The sequence below is a fragment of the Oncorhynchus masou genome, chromosome 11, assembly GCF_036934945.1.
Source record: "Oncorhynchus masou masou isolate Uvic2021 chromosome 11, UVic_Omas_1.1, whole genome shotgun sequence".
NCBI lineage: Eukaryota > Metazoa > Chordata > Actinopteri > Salmoniformes > Salmonidae > Oncorhynchus > Oncorhynchus masou.
Genome location: NC_088222.1, coordinates 21,764,270 through 21,787,442, shown reverse-complemented (window position 1 = coordinate 21,787,442; position 23,173 = coordinate 21,764,270). Strand labels below are relative to the sequence as shown.

Here is a 23,173-nt window from a genome sequence, read left to right as displayed (position 1 = left end):
ATACACCCCCCAAAATTATTATTATTATTATTTTTTTTATTATTTTACTTAATCTTTTATTTTAATTGTATTTTTGTAAACATTTATTATTATTATTATTATTATTATTATATTTTTTAACTTCTTTTTCTTTTTTTTAAGCCTGTCACATCTCTGAATGTGGAATGTGTTTTGTTGGTTGATTGAAAAACAAGAACACTTAATAAAACTTTAAATTGAAAAAAAAGAGCTCTTTAGGACAAGGTCACAAATAATAATAATGAATAATTTTGCTCTTTATTTAGCCATGTTACATATAAAACCTTATTTGTTAATATAAAATTGTGAATAACTCACCACAGGTTAACGAGAAGGGTGTGCTTGAAAGGATGCACATAACTCTGCAACGTTGGGTTGTATTGGAGAGAGTCTCAGTCTTAAATAATTGTCCACACAAAGTCTGTGCCTGTATTTAGTTTTCATAGTGAGGGCCGAGAATCCGCTCTCACATAGGTACGTGGTTGCAAAGACTATCTGTGTCTTAACAGCAGAATTTGCGAAGGCAAGAAACTCTAGGCGCAGCCCTATCCAGAAATCTGGCAGTGACTTCTGATTAAATAAAGTTTTCACAGAACCGTTGTAATTTCGATGAGGCGCTCTTGTTCAGACATCGGTAAGTGGACTGGAGACAGGGCATGAAAGGGATAACAAATCCAGTTGTTTGTGTCGTCTGTTTCGGGAAAGCACCTATGTAATTGCGCACCAAGCTCACTAAAGGGGCTTTGCTGTATCACATTTGACATTGTCCGTATGTCACGAACGTCATCAGGGACCGGACCAAGGTGCAGCGTGGTACATTTCTTTTTATTAAGAATGTTGCCAACAAAAACAAGAAACAACTAAATGAACGTGAAGCTTACTAGGGCTATACAGGCCACTAACAAAGTCAACTACCCACAAATAAGGTGGAAAAACAGGCTGCCAATGTATGATTCCCAATCAGAGACAACGATAGACAGTTGTCCCTGATTGAGAACCATACCTGGCCAAAACATAGAACCAGAAAATATAGAAACAAAGAAACTAGAATGCCCAACCTAGTCACACCCTGGCCTAACCAAAATAGAGAATAAAAGCCTCGCTATTGCCAGGACATGACAGTACCCCACCCTCCCCCCAACGTGCTGACTCTGGCCGCAAAACCTGACTCTATAGGGGAGTGTCCGGGTGGGCATCTACTTCGAGGTTGGCTCCGGTGCGAAACGCAGACCCCACTCCACCTATGGCTCCCCGAACTTTGGTGGCGCCTCTGGACTGGGGACCCTCGTTGCAGACCCCGGACTGAGGACCCTCGCTGGAGGCTCCGGACTGGAGGCTCCGGACTGGAGGCCGTCGCTGGAGGCTGCGGACTGGGGACCGTCTCTGGAGGCTGCGGACTGGAGGCAGTTGCTGGAGGCTGCGGACTGGAGGCAGTCGCTGGAGGCTGCAGACTGGAGGCAGTCGCTGGAGGCTGCGGACTGGAGGCAGTCGCTGGAGGCTGCGGACTGGAGGCAGTCGCTGGAGGCTGCGGACTGGAGACAGTCGCTGGAGGCTCCGGACTGGAGACAGTCGCTGGAGGCTCCGGACCGGGGACCGTCACTGCAGGCTCCGGACCGCGGATCAATAGTGGCGGCTCCGTGCCATGGATCATCACTGGAGGCTTCGTGTCATGGATCATCACTGGAGGCTTCGTGTCATGGATCATCACTGGAGGCTTCGTGCCATGGATCATCACTGGAGACTTCGTGCCATTGATCATCACTGGAGGCTTCGGGCCATGGATCATCACTGGAGGGAGGAGACGTATAGGCAGCCTGGGGAGACATACAGGAGGCCTGGTTCTGGGAGCAGGCACAGGACTCACCAGGCAGGGGAGACATACTGGAGGCTTGGTTCTTGGAGCAGGCACCGGATACACTGGGCCGTGGAGGCGCACTGGAAGTCTCGAGCAGAGATTCTGCACAACCCGTCCTGGCTGGATGGTTACCTTCGCCCGGAAGTTGCGGGGCGCTAGCACAGGATGCACTGGGCTGTGCAGACGCACCGGCGACACAGTGCACAGAGCCGGCGCAGGATATCCTGGGCTGAAGAGACACTGGAGGCCAGATGCGCTGAGCCGGCACCATCTGTCCTGGCTGGATGCCCACTCTAGCCCGGCCGATGCGGGGAGCTGAAAGATAGCGCGCCGGGCTATGAGTGTGCATTGGAGACATCGTGCGCATCATTGCATAACACGGTGCCTGACCAGTCACACGCTCCCCACGGTAAGCACGGGGAGTTGGCTCAGGTCTCCAACCTGACTCAGCCAATCTTCTCGTGTTCCCCCCTCCCTAAAACATTTTTTGGGTGGCTGCCTCTCGTGCCTGTTCTGCAGTGCCAACTCCTCACATTGTTGCCGCCTCTATCTTCTCCCTTGGACGCCAATACTCTCCAGCCTTTGCCCAGGGTCCCTTGCCTTCCAAGATCTCCTCCCATGTCCATTCCTCCAGAAAACGCTGCAACTCCCGGCCACGCCGCTTAGTCCGTTTGTGGTGGGTAGTTCTGTCATGAACGTCGTCAGGGAAATGACCTGACCAAGGTGCAAAGTGGTGAGAGTACATTTATTTTTATTAAGAATGTCGCCAACAAAAACAAGAAACAACAAAACGAACGTGAAGCTTACTAGGGCTATACAGGCCACTAACAAAGTCAACTACCCACAACTAAGGTGGAAAAACAGGCTGCCTAAGTATGATTCTCAATCAGAGACAACGATAGAAAGCTGTCCCTGATTGAGAACCATACTCGGCCAAAACATAGAACCAGAAAACATAGAAATAAAGTTTCTTAATCTTTGCCTCAATTTTGTTCCGTCACATTGAATATAGTTGCGGAGAGTCCCTGTAATCCTGGATTCAGATCATTCAGGCGAGAGAAACATCTCCCAGATAGGTCAGTCGTGTGAGAAACTCGTCATCATACAAGCGGTCAGACAAGTGAAAATGATGGTCAGTAAAGAAAAAACTTTAAGTTATACTTAATAATTTGTCCCTTGATAACCAGCACACTTCTGTATGTCCATATCATTTCATAATGCCCATATCATTGCATAATGCAGAAAATACATGAGAGTTCAGGGGCATTGCTTTAATTAGGGCTGAGATCCCGTTAACGGGATCGATATGACAGAAGCCAGTGAAAGTGCAGGGCGCCAAATTCAAAACAACAGAAATCTCATAATTAAAATTCCTCAAACATACATATATCTTATACCATTTCAAAGGTAATCTTGTTGTTAATCCCACCACAGTGTCCGATTCCAAATAGGCTTTACAGCGAAAGCACCACAAACGATTATGTTAGGTCAGGGCCAAGTCACAGAAAAACACAGCCATTTTTCCAGCCAAAGAGTGGAGTCACAAAAATCAGAAATAGAGAGAGTGATTAATTCTAACCTTTGATGATCTTCATCAGATGACACTCATAGCACTTCGTGTTACACAATACATGTATGTTTTGTTCGATAAAGTTCATATTTATATAAAAAAATCTCAGTATACGTTGGCGTGTTATGTTCAGTAGTTCCAAAAACATCCAGTGATTTTGCAGAGAGCCACATCAATTTACAGAAATATTCATTATAAATGTTGATGAAAATTCAAGTGTTATACATAAAAATATAGATAAACTTCTCCTTTATGCAACCGCTGTATCAGATTTCAAAAAAGATTTACGGAAAAAGCAAACCATGCAGTAATCTGATTACGGCGCTCAGAGACCCAACAAGCCAAAAAGATATCCGCCAAATTGTGCAGTCAACAGAAGTTAAAAATAACATTATAAATATTCACTTACCTTTGATGATCTTCATCAGAATGCACTCCCAGGAATCCCAGTTCCACAATAAATGTTTGATTTGTTTGATAATGTCCATCATTGATGTCCAAATATCTACTTTTGTTATCGCGTTTGGTAAACAAATCCAAACTCACGAAGCGCATTCACTAGTTGCAGACGAAATGTCAAAAAGTTCTGTTACAGTCTGTAGAAACATGTCAAACGATGTATAGAATCAATCTTTAGGACATGTTTAACATAAATCTTCAATAATGTTCCAACAGGAGAATTCCTTTGTCTTCAGGAAAGCAATATATTAGCAACTGGGACTGAGGAGCAGGCAGTTTACTCTGGGCACCTCTGGGCACCTTATTCATTCAAGATACTCAATACTGCCCCCAGCCATAAGAAGTTAACAAAGTTAACCATTTTCACTGTAGTGTTTTAAACGTCTTTCAAGCTATCAGGCATTCCCTTGGCAGAGCCTCTCGGTGGACGCTGCAATGTACGCAAGTGGCATCGGGAGCAACTACTTGCATGCGCGTTACCACTCCACTATGTCTACCTGTCATGGCTTTTGCGCCTTCAGTACAGATACCAACACATCTTGACCATCAAAGTCCATTTGATGTCACAAAGCTGTCTAGTATTTTAAAAATATCCTCTCCTGTTTCCAGTGGTTTGCAGAGAGGATGTCTTAATTGACCCGCCATAAATGTAATGGCCCCATACCAGGAGCTGTGAAGCAGTAATTGTTTCAAAACATCTCCTGCCATGTCACTGATGCGTTGTGAAACAGTGTTGTTTGATGAAGTCATTGTATGTATAGTTTTTGAGCCTTTTCTCCCAGCATTGTCCCAGCCATATCCACAACAGCAGGAAGAATTAAGTCCTCCACAATAGCTTCACTGAAGCTGGAGACTCATTTTTAACATTGTCATCTTTATTTAACCAGGTAAGCTAGTTGAGAACAAGTTCTCATTTACAACTGCGAGCTGGCCAAGATAAAGCAAAGCAGTGCGACACAAACAACAACACAGAGTTACACATGGAATAAACAAGCGTACAGTCAATGACACAATAGAAAAAAATATATACACTGTCTGTATACAGTGTGTGCAAATGGTGTGAGGATGTAGGCAATAAATAGGCCATTATCATCAAGGCAAAGGGTGGCTACTTTGAAGAATCTCAAATATAAAATATATTTGCATTTGTTTAACACTTTTTTGCTTACTTCATGATTCAATATGTGTTATTTCATAGTTTTGATAGGTTTGTCATCACTATTATTCTACAATGTAGAAAATAGTAAAAATAAAGAAAAACCTTAAATGAGTAGGTGTGTCCAAACTTTTGAGTGGCACACACACACACACACACACACACACACACACACACACACACACACACACACACACACACACACACACACACACACACACACACACACACACACTATCAAACACACATCCAGATGATGGGGCCCTATCTGTCTGTCTGTCTTCCTCTGACATTTTCTCGATCCCCTCTCCATTGCCCACAGAGACATGGAGAAACTGGGCAGTCAGGTGAGGAAGTCCACCCTCATCCAGCAGCAGTCCATCAAGACAGAGTGGAAGCTGGCCAAGATCGCCTTTGTGGTCATCATCGTCTATGTGATGTCCTGGTCTCCCTACGCCTGCGTCACCCTCATCGCCTGGGCTGGGTAACTATGGAGTGGGGTTCAGTTCCCATATTCATAAAGCGTTTCAGTAGAATTGCTGAACTAGGATAAGTTTATCCTGTTTTTAGATAATTTTGAATAAGATTACATAGATACATGGGGAACTGATCCTTGATCATCACTCGTACTCTGAAAAACTTTATGAATTACACGCAAAGATCTACACTACATGGCCAAAAGTATGTTGACGCCTTCTCGTTGAACATCTCATTCCAAAGTCATGGGCATTAATATGGAGTTTGTCCCCCCTTCGCTGCTATAACAGCCTCCACTCTTCTGGGAAGACTTTCCATTAGATGTTGGAACATTGCTGCGAGACTTGCTTCCATTCAGCCACAAGAGCATTAGTGAGATTGGGCACTGATGTTGGGCGATTAGGCCTGGCTCGCAGTCAGTGTTTCCATTAATCCCAAAGGTGTTCGATGGGGCTCTGTGGAGGCCAGACAAGTTCTTCCACACCGATCTCAACAAACCATTTCTGTTTGGACCTCGCTTTGTTCAGGGCCTTCCCCAAACTGTTGTCACAAAGTTGGAAGCACAGAGTCATCTAGAATGTAATTTTATTCTGTCGCGTTAAGATTTCCCTTCACTGGAAATAAATTGCCTAGCCCTAATCATGAAAAACAGCCCCAGACCATTATTCCTACTCCACCAAACTTTACAGTTGGCACTATGCATTCGGGCAGGCTAGCGTTCTTCTGGCATCCGCAAAACTCAGATTCGTCCATCAGACTGCCAGATCGTGAAGCGTGATTCATCACTCCAGAGAACGCATTTCTACTGCTCCAGAGTCCAATGGCAGTGAACTTTACATCACTCCAGCCGACGCTTGGAATTTCATATGGTGATCTTAGTCTTGTGTGTGGCAGCTTGGCCATGGAAACCAATTTCATGAACAGTTCTTGTGCTGACGTTGCTTCCAGACGCAGTTTGGAACTTGGTAGTGAGTGTTGCAACAGAGGACAGATGATTTTTACGCGTTACGCGCTTCAGCACTTACCGGACCCATTCCATGAGCTTGTGCGGCCTACCTCTTTGCGTCTGAGCCATTGTTACTCCTAGACATTTCTACTTCACAATAACAGCACCTACAGTTGACCGGAGCAGCTCTAACAGGGCAGAAATTTGATGAATTGTCTTGTTGAAAGTCACTGAGCTCTTCAGTACGGGCCATTCTACTGCCAGTGTTTGTCTATGGAGATTGAATGGCTGTGTGCTCAATTTTATACACCTGTCAGCAACGTGTGTGGCTGAAATAGCCGAAGCCAGTAATTTGAAGGGGTGACCATATACTTTTGGCCATGTAGTGTACTTGTTGAGACACTTAGGCAACGATTATAGTTCGAGGGCATGTGATCTGGGTATGAATGATCAGGAGGCATGAATAGGGGTTTTATCTGACTGTGTTGATTCAGATATGAAGCTGAGAATTTTTGTACTGCAGAACTTTGGGGTAATGCCGAAGAATCGGTGATACATTCTCTACGAATCTCACTCCAAATCCTCAGAATAAGGCTGGGATTGGTTCCGAATAGCAGACACATCTGTCGAAGAGGTGAGAGTCTGAGACAGACTGTTTTGCGAGTTTCAAACAGAGACTGTTTGAAACAGATGGTTTTGAGAGTTGTGTATGGGGAGCGTCCTGTACGTACTGCAGCAGCTTGGCCATGAGTGTACTGCTAAGGCCTTGCTCACACCTCCAGGAGAGTGGATGTGAAGAGAGGAAGTGTAGTCTGTCGGAGAGAAAGGGATAATTAAGAGTATGATTCCTCATGCTCATTCCGCGACACTTTTGGGCCACTACCGAGCCATACAAACAGGCTGCACAGGAGCTACCGAGGCAGACAGTGCCAACAGAGTGATCAAGGCACAGACGGGCAGGGACTGACCAACGCATGACTGACCATCCACAGACATACTGTACACACACATACAGTTAAGACTCCAATCGTATTGTTAGAGGGTGGAAGCAGAGCAGAATGGAATACTGCCATGTGTCATAAAAACCTGAATGGTTCAGATAACTTGACGTACCTGTGAGGCTTGTAGTGTCCTATTCATGTTATCTCTCCTTTCAGCTATGGACGTGCCCTCAGCCCCTACTCCAAGGCCGTCCCTGCTGTCATTGCCAAAGCCTCAGCCATCTATAACCCTTTCATCTATGCCATCATCCACTCTAAGTACAGGTGAGTACAGCCATCTCAATGTCTCCGTCCATTAGGGCACAGCTCAAAACGTCTTGGAAGAATCTCAGTTGCTCCTCACGTCTTTTCTCCTCTCTTCTCGCCTCCTTCACAAAACGATTTGAAGGTCAGAGGGGAGGGACGTCTAGCTTTCTCATACAATGGGTTTTGAGAAGGAGGCGAGAAGAGAGGATGCAAGGAGTACGCAGTTGAGATTCTCCCCTAGTTATGTACTGTCCAAACCTGTCATAACCTAATGTTTGTTTTGGCAAGTTGCCCCCAGGGCTCCTTTGGTGTGATTGGGCTTGGCCATCCAGATGAGACTCTTGTAACAACTGACTTGTTAACTTACAACTGACTTAGGTGATGATGACAGTAGGGAGGGTTTGGTGTACTGTATGCTTGACATTCTATCCCTCCTTCCCCTTGCCACTCTTCTTTCCTTTCTCCTTTGTTGACTCTCCCATACAGAGACACTCTGGCAGAGAAAGTTCCCTGTCTGCACTTCCTGGCCCAACCCCTCAGGAAGGGCTGTATCTCTATGTCCAACAGCGAGTCCTCCTTCAGGGACCCTATGCTCAGCAGACAGTCCTCCACCTCCAAGACCAAGTTCCATAAAGTGTCCTCCATGTCCACCGGAGACACAGTGAGTTGTTGTGCTTACAGTACCAGTCAAATGTTTTTCTTCATTTTTACTATTTCATACATTGTAGAATAAGAGTGAAGACATCAAAACTAAACTATGAAATAACACATACGGAATCATGTAGTAACCAAAAATATATTTGAGATTCTTCAAAGTAGCCACCCTTTGACTTGATGACAGCTTTGCACACTCTTGGCATTCTCTCAACCAGCTTCATGAGGTAGTCACCTGGAATGCATTTAAATTAACAGGTGTGCCATGTTAAAAGATCATTTGTGGAATTTCTTTCCTTCTTAATGCGTTTGAGCCAATCAGTTGCGTTGTGACAAGGTATGGGTGGTATACAGAAGATAGCCCTATTTGGTGACCAAGTCCATATATACGACCAAGTCCGTATTATGGCAAGGAAGGCTTAAATAAGCAAGGAGAAATGACAGTCCATCATTACTTAAAGACATGAAGGTCAGTCAATATGGAACATTTCAAGAACTTTAAAAGTTTCCTCAACTGCAGTTGCAAAAACCATCAAGCATGATGATGAAACTGGCTCTCATGAGGACCGCCACAGGAAACGAAGACCCAGAATTACCTCTGCTGTAGAGAATAAGTTCATTAGAGTTAACTGTACCTCAGATTGCAGCCCAAATAAATGCTTCACAGAGTTCAAGTAACAGACACATCTCAACATCAACTGTTCAGAGGAGACTGTGTGAATCAAGCCTTCATGGTCAGTTTGCAGCAAAGAAACCACTACTTGAGGACACCAATAAGAAGAAGAGACTTGCTTGGGCCAAGAAACATTAGATTGGTGGAAATCTGTCCTTTGGTTTGATGAGTCCAAATCTTTGATTTTTGGTTCCAACCTCCTTGTCTTTGTGAGACGCAGGGTAGGTGAATGGATGATCTCCTTATGTGTAGTTCCCACCGTGAAGCATGGAGGAGGAGGTGTGGGGGTGTGGGGGTACTTTGCTGGTAACACTGTTTGTGATTTATTTAGAATTCAAGGCACACTTAACAAGCATGGCTACCACAGCATTCTGCAGCAATAGGCCATCCCATCTGGTTTGTGCTTAGTTAGACTATCATTTGTTTTTCAAGAGGACAATGACCCACCTCCAGGTTGTGTAAGGGCTATTTAAGGAGTGTGATGGGGTGCTGTGTGAGGAGTGTGATGGGGTGCTGCATCAAATGATCTGGCCTCCACAATCACTTGACCTTCTACCCAATTGAGATGAGGTGGACCCCAGAGTAAAGGAGAAGCAGCCAACAAGTGCACAGCATATGTGGGAACTCCTTGGAAAAGCATTCCTCCTTAAGCTGGTTGAGAGAGCATCCCATCAGCATCCCATCTGGTTTGTGCTTAGTTAGACTAACATTTGTTTTTCAAGAGGACAATGACCCACCTCCAGGTTGTGTAAGGGCTATTTAAGGAGTGTGATGGGGTGCTGTGTGAGGAGTGTGAAGGGGTGCTGCATCAAATGATCTGGCCTCCACAATCACTTGACCTTCTACCCAATTGAGATGAGGTGGACCCCAGAGTAAAGGAAAAGCAGCCAACAAGTGCACAGCATATGTGGGAACTCCTTGGAAAAGCATTCCTCATTAAGCTGGTTGAGAGAATGCCAAAAGTGTGCAAAGCTGTCATCAAGTCAAAGGGTGGCTACTTTGAAGAATCTCAAACATAAAATATATTTTGATTTGTTTAACACTTTTTTGGTTACTACACGATTCCATGTGTGTCATGTCATAGTTTGTAGAAAATAGAAAATGTAGAAAATAGTAAAAATAAAGAAAAACTCTTGAATGAGTAGGTGTGTCCAAACTTTTGACTGGTACTGTGTATACTGTATATAACTTTTTTAACAATATCCCAAGACGTATAAATATAAGGTGGCACAAAATACGTGAGGATGGCTGGCGAGTTGTAAGGTCCCTTGTGTGTAAGTTGGAGAATTTGGCTTTGTTTTATACCTGAAACAGATTTTCCATACAATCTAGATTCCTAATCATTATGTTTAATTCTATGTCCAAAATATATTAGTTTTTTTTCTGAATATCTAAGCATATCTCTTGAGCTGTTTGTATCCTCCTGACTGGTGATTCTTTCAAAAATAAAATAAATATGCTTCTGTGCATCTCTGCTAAAATCTGGGTAAAAGATTGAAGGACATGTGAGTCTTATTCAGTACATTTAGTTGTTGCTTGCCTTTCTCAAGTGTACCAACCTTGCCAGCAGACATGCCAGCTAAGATATTAGACAAGATAGCTACTCTAACTTGATTGATAGCCTGAAATGGCCTTTTGGTATCTAGTTATGAGGTTGGGAGATTGGGAACCTATCTGGGCTAGCTAAAGACAAAATTGCTAAGTTGCTAGTAGTATTACAGAGAAAAAACAAACAAACAATTTTGTTTATTATTAAAAAAATACATAAATAAAAGGACAAATCTGAGGGGACACGTGCCCCTGTGCCCCTATGGGCATAACACACAATAACTACACTATGTGTTTACATGCTGGATTGGAGATCAGCTGCTGAGTGAGGACAAAGACAAAATACCCTTCTGGGGCTGAGACACAAACTCCCTGACACATCTCAGGGCTCTTTGCTAACTGGCTGTCACACACAGGCATCCAGCAGCACAGCAATAACTTTACTATGTGTACATGCTGGATTAGAGCTCAGCTGCTGAGTGGATAACTGGCTAACACACAGCAGCACACCAGGAGCTGTTGGTCTGATGATCTCTCTATCGAGGTTCTGTGTGTTTGATGTGGGAGGCCCATGTGGAGAGGTCTGTAGGGGAAATAGGTGTCCCTTCACATTACCTCTGAGCCCTTTCAGAGCTGTGTGTCCAGTGTCCACTGGTCTGGGGAGCGGTAGCAGGGCCCACCTGCCATGGGCAGGCTCAGCACTTTTATGGCTGCCGGTTCCACTTTAGACCTTCTGCAAGTGCTTAGTCCACACAAACACAACTAAACAGTAGGATGTCCATATCCTGGACCTCCTACAATTGTGTCCAAACACAAGGGATATACCCAATAATCCCATTTACATTTACATTTAAGTCATTTAGCAGACACTCTTATCCAGAGCGACTTACAAATTGGTGAATTCACCTTCTGACATCCAGTGGAACAGCCACTTTACAATAGTGCATCTAAATCATTTAAGGGGGGGGTGAGAAGGATTACTTTATCCTATCCTAGGTATTCCTTGAAGAGGTGGGGTTTCAGGTGTCTCCGGAAGGTGGTGATTGACTCCGCTGTCCTGGCGTCGTGAGGGAGTTTGTTCCACCATTGATGGGCCAGAGCAGCGAACAGTTTTGACTGGGCTGAGCGGGAACTGTACTTCCTCAGTGGTAGGGAGGCGAGCAGGCCAGAGGTGGATGAACGCAGTGCCCTTGTTTGGGTGTAGGGCCTGATCAGAGCCTGGAGGTACTGCGGTGCCGTTCCCCTCACAGCTCCGTAGGCAAGCACCATGGTCTTGTAGCGGATGCGAGCTTCAACTGGAAGCCAGTGGAGAGAGCGGAGGAGCGGGGTGACGTGAGAGAACTTGGGAAGGTTGAACACCAGACGGGCTGCGGCGTTCTGGATGAGTTGTAGGGGTTTAATGGCACAGGCAGGGAGCCCAGCCAACAGCGAGTTGCAGTAATCCAGACGGGAGATGACAAGTGCCTGGATTAGGACTTGCGCCGCTTCCTGTGTGAGGCAGGGTTGTACTCTGCGGATGTTGTAGAGCATGAACCTACAGGAACGGGCCACCGCCTTGATGTTGGTTGAGAACGACAGGGTGTTGTCCAGGATCACGCCAAGGTTCTTAGCGCTCTGGGAGGAGGACACAATGGAGTTGTCGACCGTGATGGCGAGATCATGGAACGGGCAGTCCTTCCCCGGGAGGAAGAGCAGCTCCGTCTTGCCGAGGTTCAGCTTGAGGTGGTGATCCGTCATCCACACTGATATGTCTGCCAGACATGCAGAGATGCGATTCGCCACCTGGTCATCAGAAGGGGAAAGGAGAAGATTAATTGTGTGTCGTCTGCATAGCAATGATAGGAGAGACCATGTGAGGTTATGACAGAGCCAAGTGACTTGGTGTATAGCGAGAATAGGAGAGGGCCTAGAACAGAGCCCTGGGGGACACCAGTGGTGAGAGCGCGTGGCGAGGAGACAGATTCTCGCCACGCCACCTGGTAGGAGCGACCTGTCAGGTAGGACGCAATCCAAGCGTGGGCCGCGCCGGAGATGCCCAACTCGGAGAGGGTGGAGAGGAGGATCTGATGGTTCACAGTATCGAAGGCAGCCGATAGGTCTAGAAGGATGAGAGCAGAGGAGAGAGAGTTAGCTTTAGCAGTGCGGAGCGCCTCCGTGATACAGAGAAGAGCAGTCTCAGTTGAATGACTAGTCTTGAAACCTGACTGATTTGGATCAAGAAGGTCATTCTGAGAGAGATAGCGGGAGAGCTGGCCAAGGACGGCACGTTCAAGAGTTTTGGAGAGAAAAGAAAGAAGGGATACTGGTCTGTAGTTGTTGACATCGGAGGGATCGAGTGTAGGTTTTTTCAGAAGGGGTGCAACTCTCGCTCTCTTGAAGACGGAAGGGACGTAGCCAGCGGTCAGGGATGAGTTGATGAGCGAGGTGAGGTAAGGGAGAAGGTCTCCGGAAATGGTCTGGAGAAGAGAGGAGGGGATAGGGTCAAGCGGGCAGGTTGTTGGGCGGCCGGCCGTCACAAGAAGCGAGATTTCATCTGGAGAGAGAGGGGAGAAAGAGGTCAGAGCACAGGGTAGGGCAGTGTGAGCAGAACCAGCGGTGTCGTTTGACTTAGCAAACGAGGATCGGATGTCGTCGACCTTCTTTTCAAAATGGTTGACGAAGTCATCTGCCTTTCAATTTTCGAGTTTTCAGTTATCTAGGCATACTTTATTGAAACTGAATGTACAGCTACATTACATATACTGACTTGGCTGACTTGGACCTGGCTGACTTGGACCTGGCTGACTTGGACCTGGCTGACTTGGACTTGGCTGACTTGGACCTGGCTGACCTGGCTGACTTGGACCTGCCTGACTTGGCTGACTTGGACCTGGCTGACCTGGCTGACTTGGACCTGGCTGACTTGGACCTGGCTGACTTGGACCTGGCTGACCTGGCTGACTTGGACCTGGCTGACCTGGCTGACTTGGACCTGGCTGACTTGGAACTGGCTGACCTGGCTGACTTGGCTGACTTGGACCTGGCTGACTTGGACCTGGCTGACCTGGCTGACTTGGCTGACTTGGACCTGGCTGACCTGGCTGACTTGGCTGACTTGGACCTGGCTGACTTGGACCTGGCTGACCTGGCTGACTTGGCTGACTTGGACCTGGCTGACTTGGACTTGTGTTGTGTGTAACTTTCACGGCAGGTGTGGAGTGACGTGGAGCTGGACCCCTACGACCAGCAGAGCCAGTCTCTGAGAATCAGCCACTCCTCTGGAGCTCTGAGAGTGAAGCAGTGCAGACAGTCAGCCCAGCAGCAGGCAGAAAAAGGTAAGGGACGTGTTCAAATCAAACTTTATTTGTCACATGCGCCGAATACAACAAGTGTAGACCTTACCGTGAAATGCTTACTTACAAGCCCTTAACTCTTTCTTGAACTGCACTATTGGTTAAGAAAATATTTTGAAAATAAACTAAGGTAAAAATTGTAAAAAGTAACACAATAAAATAACAATAACAGGTACTGAGTCAATGTGTGGGGGTAGAAGTTAGTTGAGGTCATTGTTACATGTAGGTAGGGGTGAAGTGACTATGCATAGATAATAAACAGCGAGTAGCAGCAGTGTACAAAACAAATGGGGGGGGGGGGTCAATGTAATAGTCCGGTGGCCATTTGATTAGTTTAGTTGTTCAGCAGTCTTATGGTTTGGGGGTAGAAGCTGTTAATGAGCTTTTTCGTCCTAGACTTGGCGCTCCGATACCACTTGCCGTGCGGTAGCAGAGAAAACAGTTTATATAGGTCCTGGGTGGTAGGAAGCTTGGTCCAAGTGATGTACTGGGCTGTACACATTACCCTCTGTAGTGCCTTACGGTCAGATGCCGAGCAGTTGCCATACCAGGCGGTGATGCAACAGGTCAAGATGCTCTCGATGGTGCAACTGTAGAACTTTTGGAGGATCTGGGGACCCATGCCAAATCTTTTCAGTCTCCTGAGGGGGAAAAGGTGTTGTTGTGCCCTCTTAACGTGCCCTCTCTTGCCAGGAGTGAGTTGGTGGTTAGAACCTTTCTAAATTTTAACTAATTAAAAGTGACGATGGTAAAAATGTCAATCACTGCCCATTTATCTGGTTCTCTAATAGTGTTTGTCTCCCTCAGGCTGCTGTCCTCAAGAGGGGCTCACTGAGCAGCTGTGACCACGACCTAGTGTCTGAATCTCTGACCAGGGAGGAGGCTGGAGAGGGGTGGCAAGAGGAGGAGAAGACCCAGGAGAGAGCCCCCCCAGTCAGCTCAGGAGGAGGTGGAGGAGCCACCCCCCTGCCGCCCCACCACCAGCCTCCTCACCCCCCAGGTCCCCCAGCACCCTGAACAACAACAAACACAGAGACTCTGAGGTTCAACACATCATCATCAGCCCCTCGTCAGAGACGACGGGGCACTATACGGGGAGGAACATGGAGCACAGACCTGTGAGGGGAACATGCTACTGGGCCTGCAGAGCTTAAACTGCTCCAATGAACTGCTGGAGTTGGTTGAAAAGTTCCTCTTCCTCTCCTGAAACCCCCCTGGGGAGTCTGTCTGTTTGCTGTATGCATGATGTGTGGATGTGGTATTGTCACAATATTGTACAATACAGACAATAGAGAGCAAGTGAGGATTGTCATGGTCCAAGAAGGTTATACTTATGTTAAATACAATCAGCTGTAAACAGAATCACCTTTAATCACTACTGTTCTTCAGTCGCAACGCTCTGTGTGTAGCCAATCAGCTTCTAATGCTTTCCCAACTGTCAGAGTATGTGTAATCTACTGTATGATCTTGACACACTTCTGTACAGTGTTTGTCTTATGTATGGCCTTATGTTTTAATGACAAACAAATATCTCATGACAAACAATCCTTTGGTCTCCTACAGCAGGCTACTGAGTAGGTTGTCCTATACCTGCTTTAAGGCCTGAGTAGAATCTACCATCACCGCACAAGGACGTAAGGACACTGTAAAGACTCGGATGGACTTGTTTTTTGTTGATCAACCCAGCAGGTTGAAGGACCTTTCTGAAAGTGCGCATTCTAAAACCAAGAACCACATAATATGAGGACCAACTGATTCACCAGAAATCAATAAGACAAAAGATCCAATTGATTCAAACCAAATGATGCAGCCCAATCCAAATACAAAACATCTAAACTAGAGAGAGTTAGAAAGGCTCGAGCACTGTTACTATACATACGAAACACTTTCCTTAGGGTAAAACTTTGTGTAAAGGAGGAGTATAGAAAATGTGATTTAACCTTTGGAAACTAAATCATATAATTACTGAAATGTTTAGAGTATTTTGTGTGTGGCTGTACAAGGTTTGATTACCACTTATTTCTTCAACTGTCTACTACTGGGTTTGTAATCCCCATGGACTGTGGAGCATTTCCTTATTATCTGTCACAAGTACTGTATGTTCTGTTGTATGTGCACATGTACAGTATTTCCTGTAGATACCAGATTACTATTAAATTATGGGTTTATACTATGTGTGGCTTTGGGAAGAATCGTGGGGGTTTCTATATCAAACTCTGAATAACCCTGATCGAACCTAAAGTCATATTTTGGAAGGGAACTCGATGCCGGCGTGATATTGGTTAGGTGTCTTTATCTGTGGGATGTGTGTTCTTTTAGATGAGGAAATACTTTTACTGCATAAACTCAAATTGCACCCGTGTCTGCTTCCTTGAAATGCTTTCAGGTAGACCTACCAATTTAAGGCATGATAAAACGAGGCCGTTATAGAATTGCTTCACCCTTTCTCACCCTATTTGTCTTTCAACTTCTTTTATGCTCCAGAATATCCAGAGGACTTTACAGCTTATACAGTTCTATAATTGTATGAGAGCTTCCCACCATGGACGACTTCTGCAGACCAATAGCTCCAGCTTAGGCACAAAGGCATCAGAATGAGACGCTCAACCTCGTCATGCAGCAGAATGCAAGGCCCTCACTGACCTCAGGGGACTCAAAGAGCTTAAGGGAGGCCCACCATACAACATGCTTTTCTCACATGATTATTTATTTGTGTGTGTGTGTGTGTGTGTGTGTGTGTGTGTGTGTGTGTGTGTGTGTGTGTGTGTGTGTGTGTGTGTGTGTGTGTGTGTGTGTGTGTGTGTGTGTGTGTGTGTGTGTGTGTGTGTGCGTGCGTGCGTGTGTGTGTACTGTGAGTCTGTCTGTGGGAGGTGTTGAATGTGTGAAGGCTTGGCGACATGACGCTGCCTTCCCCCCTGACACAACTATTTATTGATCATATCCTTATGTAGCCTGACGGGTGTCTAAACTAAATGAGATTAACATCTTGTGCAGTAATGGGTTTTGGTGTTTTCAATCATTTTCAATAACCACATTGGTTTGAGTGTTATATTAGCTGATTTTGGAAAATGTATAAGCTTTTGTGGTGGTAGAAATTGACCATTGACTAGATTTAAAAACAGCAGAGCTCTTTGTTATGCTTGGTTAGTTCAGTTCATTCAAGCATGCATGCATTCAGTGGCATAGACGCACCCATTCCATGAATCATATTCGATAAACGTGAATCACTGCTGAGCAATATTGATTAAATGTCAAGTTGTGTGCTCAGTGATAATTTCTAATCTCCAGGATTGAGCCCAATAATCTAGGTAACACTTCACCTAAAACAGTTGTGATGCTAATGCCCTCTACCATAAAAATTATGTAACACCTACTGTGCATTTTATTTTCAGGTATTACTGGTATTACTGTAGTTCAGGTATTACTGTTATGGCATGTATACTGTAAGTGTGCCTGTTGCTACTCTCTGTCCTGATCTTTAATGAGGGTACAGCGTGACGGTTATGAGGGTATATGGCTCTGTAGATTTGGATGTCCTTCATGAGGTTGAACTATAAATCCATCCATTGCATTTTTTTGTGTGTGACTAATTTCTCTTTCTTAACAGTTACAGTAGCTTGTTGCTGTTTTGGACCAGAACCAGGTGAGTGAATCGTCTGTCTCTCCACTGAATGTCATTGATCAGTTTTAAACAGAACACGCTGTAGGAGCAATCAGCAGAGAAATACAAAAATGCTACCCTTATCAACCGATGTCAGACACCCGTTGAGGTTAAAACATGACTTTACAAGCTAATGATCAACTCATAAAAGTACATAATCCCCTGTATACCACCTCTGACTCCTGGGCAGCAGCTCCTCTTGTTTCAGCGTACATTGCCTCCAAAAAAGTCCCCTGTTACCCTTCTGTTACGCCCAGATTATCTCCAGCTCTCAGCTCCACTCCATTCCCCTCTTTGAAGATTTACATTTACATTTAAGTCATTTAGCAGACGCTCTTATCCAGAGCGACTTACAAATTGGTGAATTCACCTTCTGACATCCAGTGGAACAGCCACTTTACAATAGTGCATCTAAATCATTTAAGGGGGGGTGAGAAGGATTACTTATCCTATCCTAGGTATTCCTTGAAGAGGTGGGGTTTCAGGTGTCTCCGGAAGGTGGTGATTGACTCCGCTGTCCTGGCGTCGTGAGGGAGTTTGTTCCACCATTGGGGGGCCAGAGCAGCGAACAGTTTTGACTGGGCTGAGCAGGAACTGTACTTCCTCAGTGGTAGGGAGGCGAGCAGGCCAGAGGTGGATGAACGCAGTGCCCTTGTTTGGGTGTAGGGCCTGATCAGAGCCTGGAGGTACTGCGGTGCCGTTCCCCTCACAGCTCCGTAGGCAAGCACCATGGTCTTGTAGCGGATGCGAGCTTCAACTGGAAGCCAGTGGAGAGAGCGGAGGAGCGGGGTGACGTGAGAGAACTTGGGAAGGTTGAACACCAGACGGGCTGCGGCGTTCTGGATGAGTTGTAGGGGTTTAATGGCACAGGCAGGGAGCCCAGCCAACAGCGAGTTGCAGTAATCCAGACGGGAGATGACAAGTGCCTGGATTAGGACCTGCGCCGCTTCCTGTGTGAGGCAGGGTCGTACTCTGCGGATGTTGTAGAGCATGAACCTACAGGAACGGGCCACCGCCATGATGTTAGTTGAGAACGACAGGGTGTTGTCCAGGATCACGCCAAGGTTCTTAGCGCTCTGGGAGGAGGACACAATGGAGTTGTCAACCGTGATGGCGAGATCATGGAACGGGCAGTCCTTCCCCGGGAGGAAGAGCAGCTCCGTCTTGCCGAGGTTCAGCTTGAGGTGGTGATCCGTCATCCACACTGATATGTCTGCCAGACATGCAGAGATGCGATTCGCCACCTGGTCATCAGAAGGGGGAAAGGAGAAGATTAATTGTGTGTCGTCTGCATAGCAATGATAGGAGAGACCATGTGAGGTTATGACAGAGCCAAGTGACTTGGTGTATAGCGAGAATAGGAGAGGGCCTAGAACAGAGCCCTGGGGGACACCAGTGGTGAGAGCGCGTGGCGAGGAGACAGATTCTCGCCACGCCACCTGGTAGGAGCGACCTGTCAGGTAGGACGCAATCCAAGCGTGGGCCGCGCCGGAGATGCCCAACTCGTGGAGAGGGTGGAGAGGAGGATCTGATGGTTCACAGTATTGAAGGCAGCCGATAGGTCTAGAAGGATGAGAGCAGAGGAGAGAGAGTTAGCTTTAGCAGTGCGGAGCGCCTCCGTGATACAGAGAAGAGCAGTCTCAGTTGAATGACTAGTCTTGAAACCTGACTGATTTGGATCAAGAAGGTCATTCTGAGAGAGATAGCGGGAGAGCTGGCCAAGGATGGCACGTTCAAGAGTTTTGGAGAGAAAAGAAAGAAGGGATACTGGTCTGTAGTTGTTGACATCGGAGGGATCGAGTGTAGGTTTTTTCAGAAGGGGTGCAACTCGCTCTCTTGAAGACGGAAGGGATGTAGCCAGCGGTCCTTGAAGAGCATGGAAGCCAAGGACGCTGGGGCCACCCATATGTAAAAGTAGTGGCTCCAGCCGGTAAGTCGCTTTGGACAAAAGCGGCTAAATGGGATATATTATTATTATTAGTTGATGAGCGAGGTGAGGTAAGGAAGAAGGTCTCCGGAAATTGTCTGGAGAAGAGAGGAGGGGATAGGGTCAAGCGGGCCGGTTGTTGGGCGGCCGGCCGTCACAAGAAGCGAGATTTCATCTGGAGAGAGAGGGGAGAAAGAGGTCAGAGCACAGGGTAGGGCAGTATGAGCAGAACCAGCGGTGTCGTTTGACTTAGCAAACGAGGATCGGATGTCGTCGACCTTCTTTTCAAAATGGTTGACGAAGTCATCTGCAGAGAGGGAGGAGGGGGGGAGGGGGAGGAGGATTCAGGAGGGAGGAGAAGGTGGCAAAGAGCTTCCTAGGGTTAGAGGCAGATGCTTGGAATTTAGAGTGGTAGAAAGTGGCTTTAGCAGCAGAGACAGAGGAGGAAAATGTAGAGAGGAGGGAGTGAAAGGATGCCAGGTCCGCAGGGAGGCGAGTTTTGCTCCATTTCCGCCGGCTGCCCGGAGCCCTGTTCTGTGAGCTCGCAATGAGTCGTCGAGCCACGGAGCGGGAGGGGAGGACCGAGCCGGCCTGGAGGATAGGGGACATAGAGAGTCAAAGGATGCAGAAAGGGAAGAGAGGAGGGTTGAGGAGGCAGAATCAGGAGATAGGTTGGAGAAGGTATGAGCAGAGGGAAGAGATGATAGGATGGAAGAGGAGAGAGTAGCGGGGGAGAGAGAGCGAAGGTTGGGACGGCGCGATACCATCCGAGTAGGGGCAGTGTGGGAAGTGTTAGATGAGAGCGAGAGGGAAAAGGATACAAGGTAGTGGTCGGAGACTTGGAGGGGAGTTGCAATGAGGTTAGTGGAAGAACAGCATCTAGTAAAGATGAGGTTGAGCGTATTGCCTGCCTTGTGAGTAGGGGGGGAAGGTGAGAGGGTGAGGTCAAAAGAGGAGAGGAGTGGAAAGAAGGAGGCAGAGAGGAATGAGTCAAAGGTAGACGTGGGGAGGTTAAAGTCGCCCAGGACTGTGAGAGGTGAGCCGTCCTCAGGAAAGGAGCTTATCAAGGCATCAAGCTCATTGATGAACTCTCCGAGGGAACCTGGAGGGCGATAAATGATAAGGATGTTAAGCTTGAAAGGGCTGGTAACTGTGACAGCATGGAATTCAAAGGAGGTGATAGACAGATGGGTAAGGGGAGAAAGAGAGAATGACCACTTGGGAGAGATGAGGATCCCGGTGCCACCACCCCGCTGACCAGAAGCTCTCGGGGTGTGCGAGAACACGTGGGCGGACGAAGAGAGAGCAGTAGGAGTAGCAGTGTTATCTGTGGTGATCCATATTTCCGTCAGTGCCAAGAAGTTGAGGGACTGGAGGGAGGCATAGGCTGAGATGAACTCTGCCTTGTCCTCCTGGAGCTCTTCCTATACATTTTTCATTTTGGATCTCAATTTCCTTCGTGGTGTGCCTTGTAGTTTGACTTGATGGCAAGCTCTTGAAATACATTGAACTTTCTGAATTACGTTTTAAGACAACAAAACTGGTCTATATTTATTATTATTCTACTACAGTCAAAGCACTGGTGTAGAGTATCTCCAAGGGTATAAGAAGTACTATCTGAAGGTGGTGGACTTCATTGCTTGTGTAACAAAGTTTTGTTTAAATCCCTTCACAGGTGCAGAGAAATACATTATTTTGAGCAAAGGAGGAAGGCACGTATGCAATGGAAGTACAATAAGGTGAAAACAAGTCCTACTCTATTGAGCCTCACAAGATAGTTATTTGTGTGTTCTTGCCATACACAAGTTGTATGGTTCTGGTCTTTAACAATATATAAAGTAGTCTGCCACTTACCAGGATCAGGGTGTGTGCATCTCCCTCTTTTAAGCTGGTACAGTTCAGGGTATTGTTGGCATTGCTGTGTGGGGATAAACTATATAGGCAGTTGGCATTGCTGCATAACCCATCAATCAGAGTAACTACAGTTGAAGTCGGACGTTTGCATACACCTTAGCCAAATACATTTAAACTCAGTTTTTCACAATTCCTGACATTTAATCCTAGTAAAAATTCCCTGTCTTAGTTCAGTTAGGATCACCACTTTATTTTAAGAATGTGAAATATCAGAATAATAGTAGAGAGAAATGATTTATTTCAGATTTTATTTATTTCATCACATTTCCAGTGGGTCAGAAGTTTACATACACTGAATTAGCATTTTGTAGCATTGACTTTAAATTGTTTAACTTGGGTCAAACGTTTCGGATAGCCTTCCACAAGCCTCCCACAATAAGTTCCGTGAATTTTGGCCCATTCCTCCTGACAGAGCTGGTGTAACTGAGTCAGGTTTGTAGGCCTCCTTGCTCGCACATGTTTTTTCAGTTCTGCCCACAAATTTTCTATGGGATTGAGGTCAGGGCTTTGTGATGGCCACTCCAATAATTTGACTTTGTGGTCCTTAAGCCATTTTGCCAAATATTTGGAAGCATGCTTGGGGTCATTTTCCATTTTGAAGACCCATTTGCAACAAAGCTTTAACTTCCTGGCTTATGTCTTGAGATGTTGCTTCAATATATCCACAGAATTTTCTTTCATCCTGATGCCATCTATTTTGTGAAGTGCACCAGTCCCTCCTATAGCAAAGCACCCCCACAACATGGTGCTGCCACCCCTTTGTTTCTCGGTTGGGATGGTGTTCTTTGGCTTGCAAGCCTCCCTCTTTTTCCTCCAAACATAACGATGGTCATTATGGCCAAACAGTTATATTTTTGTTTCATCAGACCAGACGTTTCTCCATAAAGTACTATCTTTGTCCCCATGTGCAGTTGCAAACCGTAGTCTGTTTTTTATGGCGGTTTTGGAGCAGTGGCTTCTTCCTTGCTGAGCGACCTTTCAGTTTATATCTTCCTAGACGGAGGAAGTCAGAGACCTGGTCGGGTGGTGCCAGAATAACAACATATCCCTCTATGTAACCAAGATTAAGGAGATTATTGTGGACGACAGGAAAAGGAGGACCGAGCAGGTTGAGAGCTTCATGTCCCTTGGTGTCCACATCAACAACAAACTAGATTGGTCCAAACACACCAAGACAGTCGTGAAGAGGGCACAACAAAGCCTATTCCCCCCCAGGAAACTAAAAAGATTTGGCATGGGTCCTGAGTTCCTCAAAAGGTTCTACAGCTGCAACATCGAGAGCACTGGTTACATCACTGCCTGGTAAGGCAATTGCTCGGCCTCTGACCGCAAGGCACTACAGAGGGTAGTGCGTACAGCCCAGGACATCACTGGGGCTAAGTTTCCTGGCATCCAGGACCTCTACACCAGGCGGTGTCAGAGGAAGGCCCTAAAAATTGTCAAAGACCACAGCCACCCCAGTCATAGACTGTTCTCTCTACTACCGCATGGCAAGTGGTACCAGAGTGCCAAGTCCAGGACAAAAAGGCTTCTCAACAGTTTTTACCCCCAAGCCATAAGACTCCTGAACAGGTAATCAAATGGCTACCCGGACTATTTGTATTGTGTGTCCCCCCCCCAACCCCTCTTTTTACGCTGCTGCTACTCTCTGTTTATATCATATACATAGTCACTTTAACTATACATTCATGTACATACTACCTCAATTGGGCTGACCAACCAGTGCCCCACACATT

General features: G+C 46.3%; 1 protein-coding gene across 1 annotated transcript in view; it reads left to right on the top strand.

The window, feature by feature from the left end:
- Positions 1-15,065, top strand: part of LOC135548312 (melanopsin-B-like) — a 36,479-nt gene extending 21,414 nt beyond the window's left edge. The window contains exons 6-10 of the mRNA XM_064977777.1: positions 5,381-5,542; positions 7,639-7,746; positions 8,215-8,389; positions 13,794-13,917; positions 14,743-15,065. Of these exons, the coding sequence (XP_064833849.1) occupies positions 5,381-5,542; positions 7,639-7,746; positions 8,215-8,389; positions 13,794-13,917; positions 14,743-14,780 (607 nt within the window). The 3' untranslated portion in view covers positions 14,781-15,065. The remainder of the gene's footprint in view (positions 1-5,380; positions 5,543-7,638; positions 7,747-8,214; positions 8,390-13,793; positions 13,918-14,742) is intronic.
- The last annotated feature ends 8,108 nt before the right edge of the window (positions 15,066-23,173 follow it).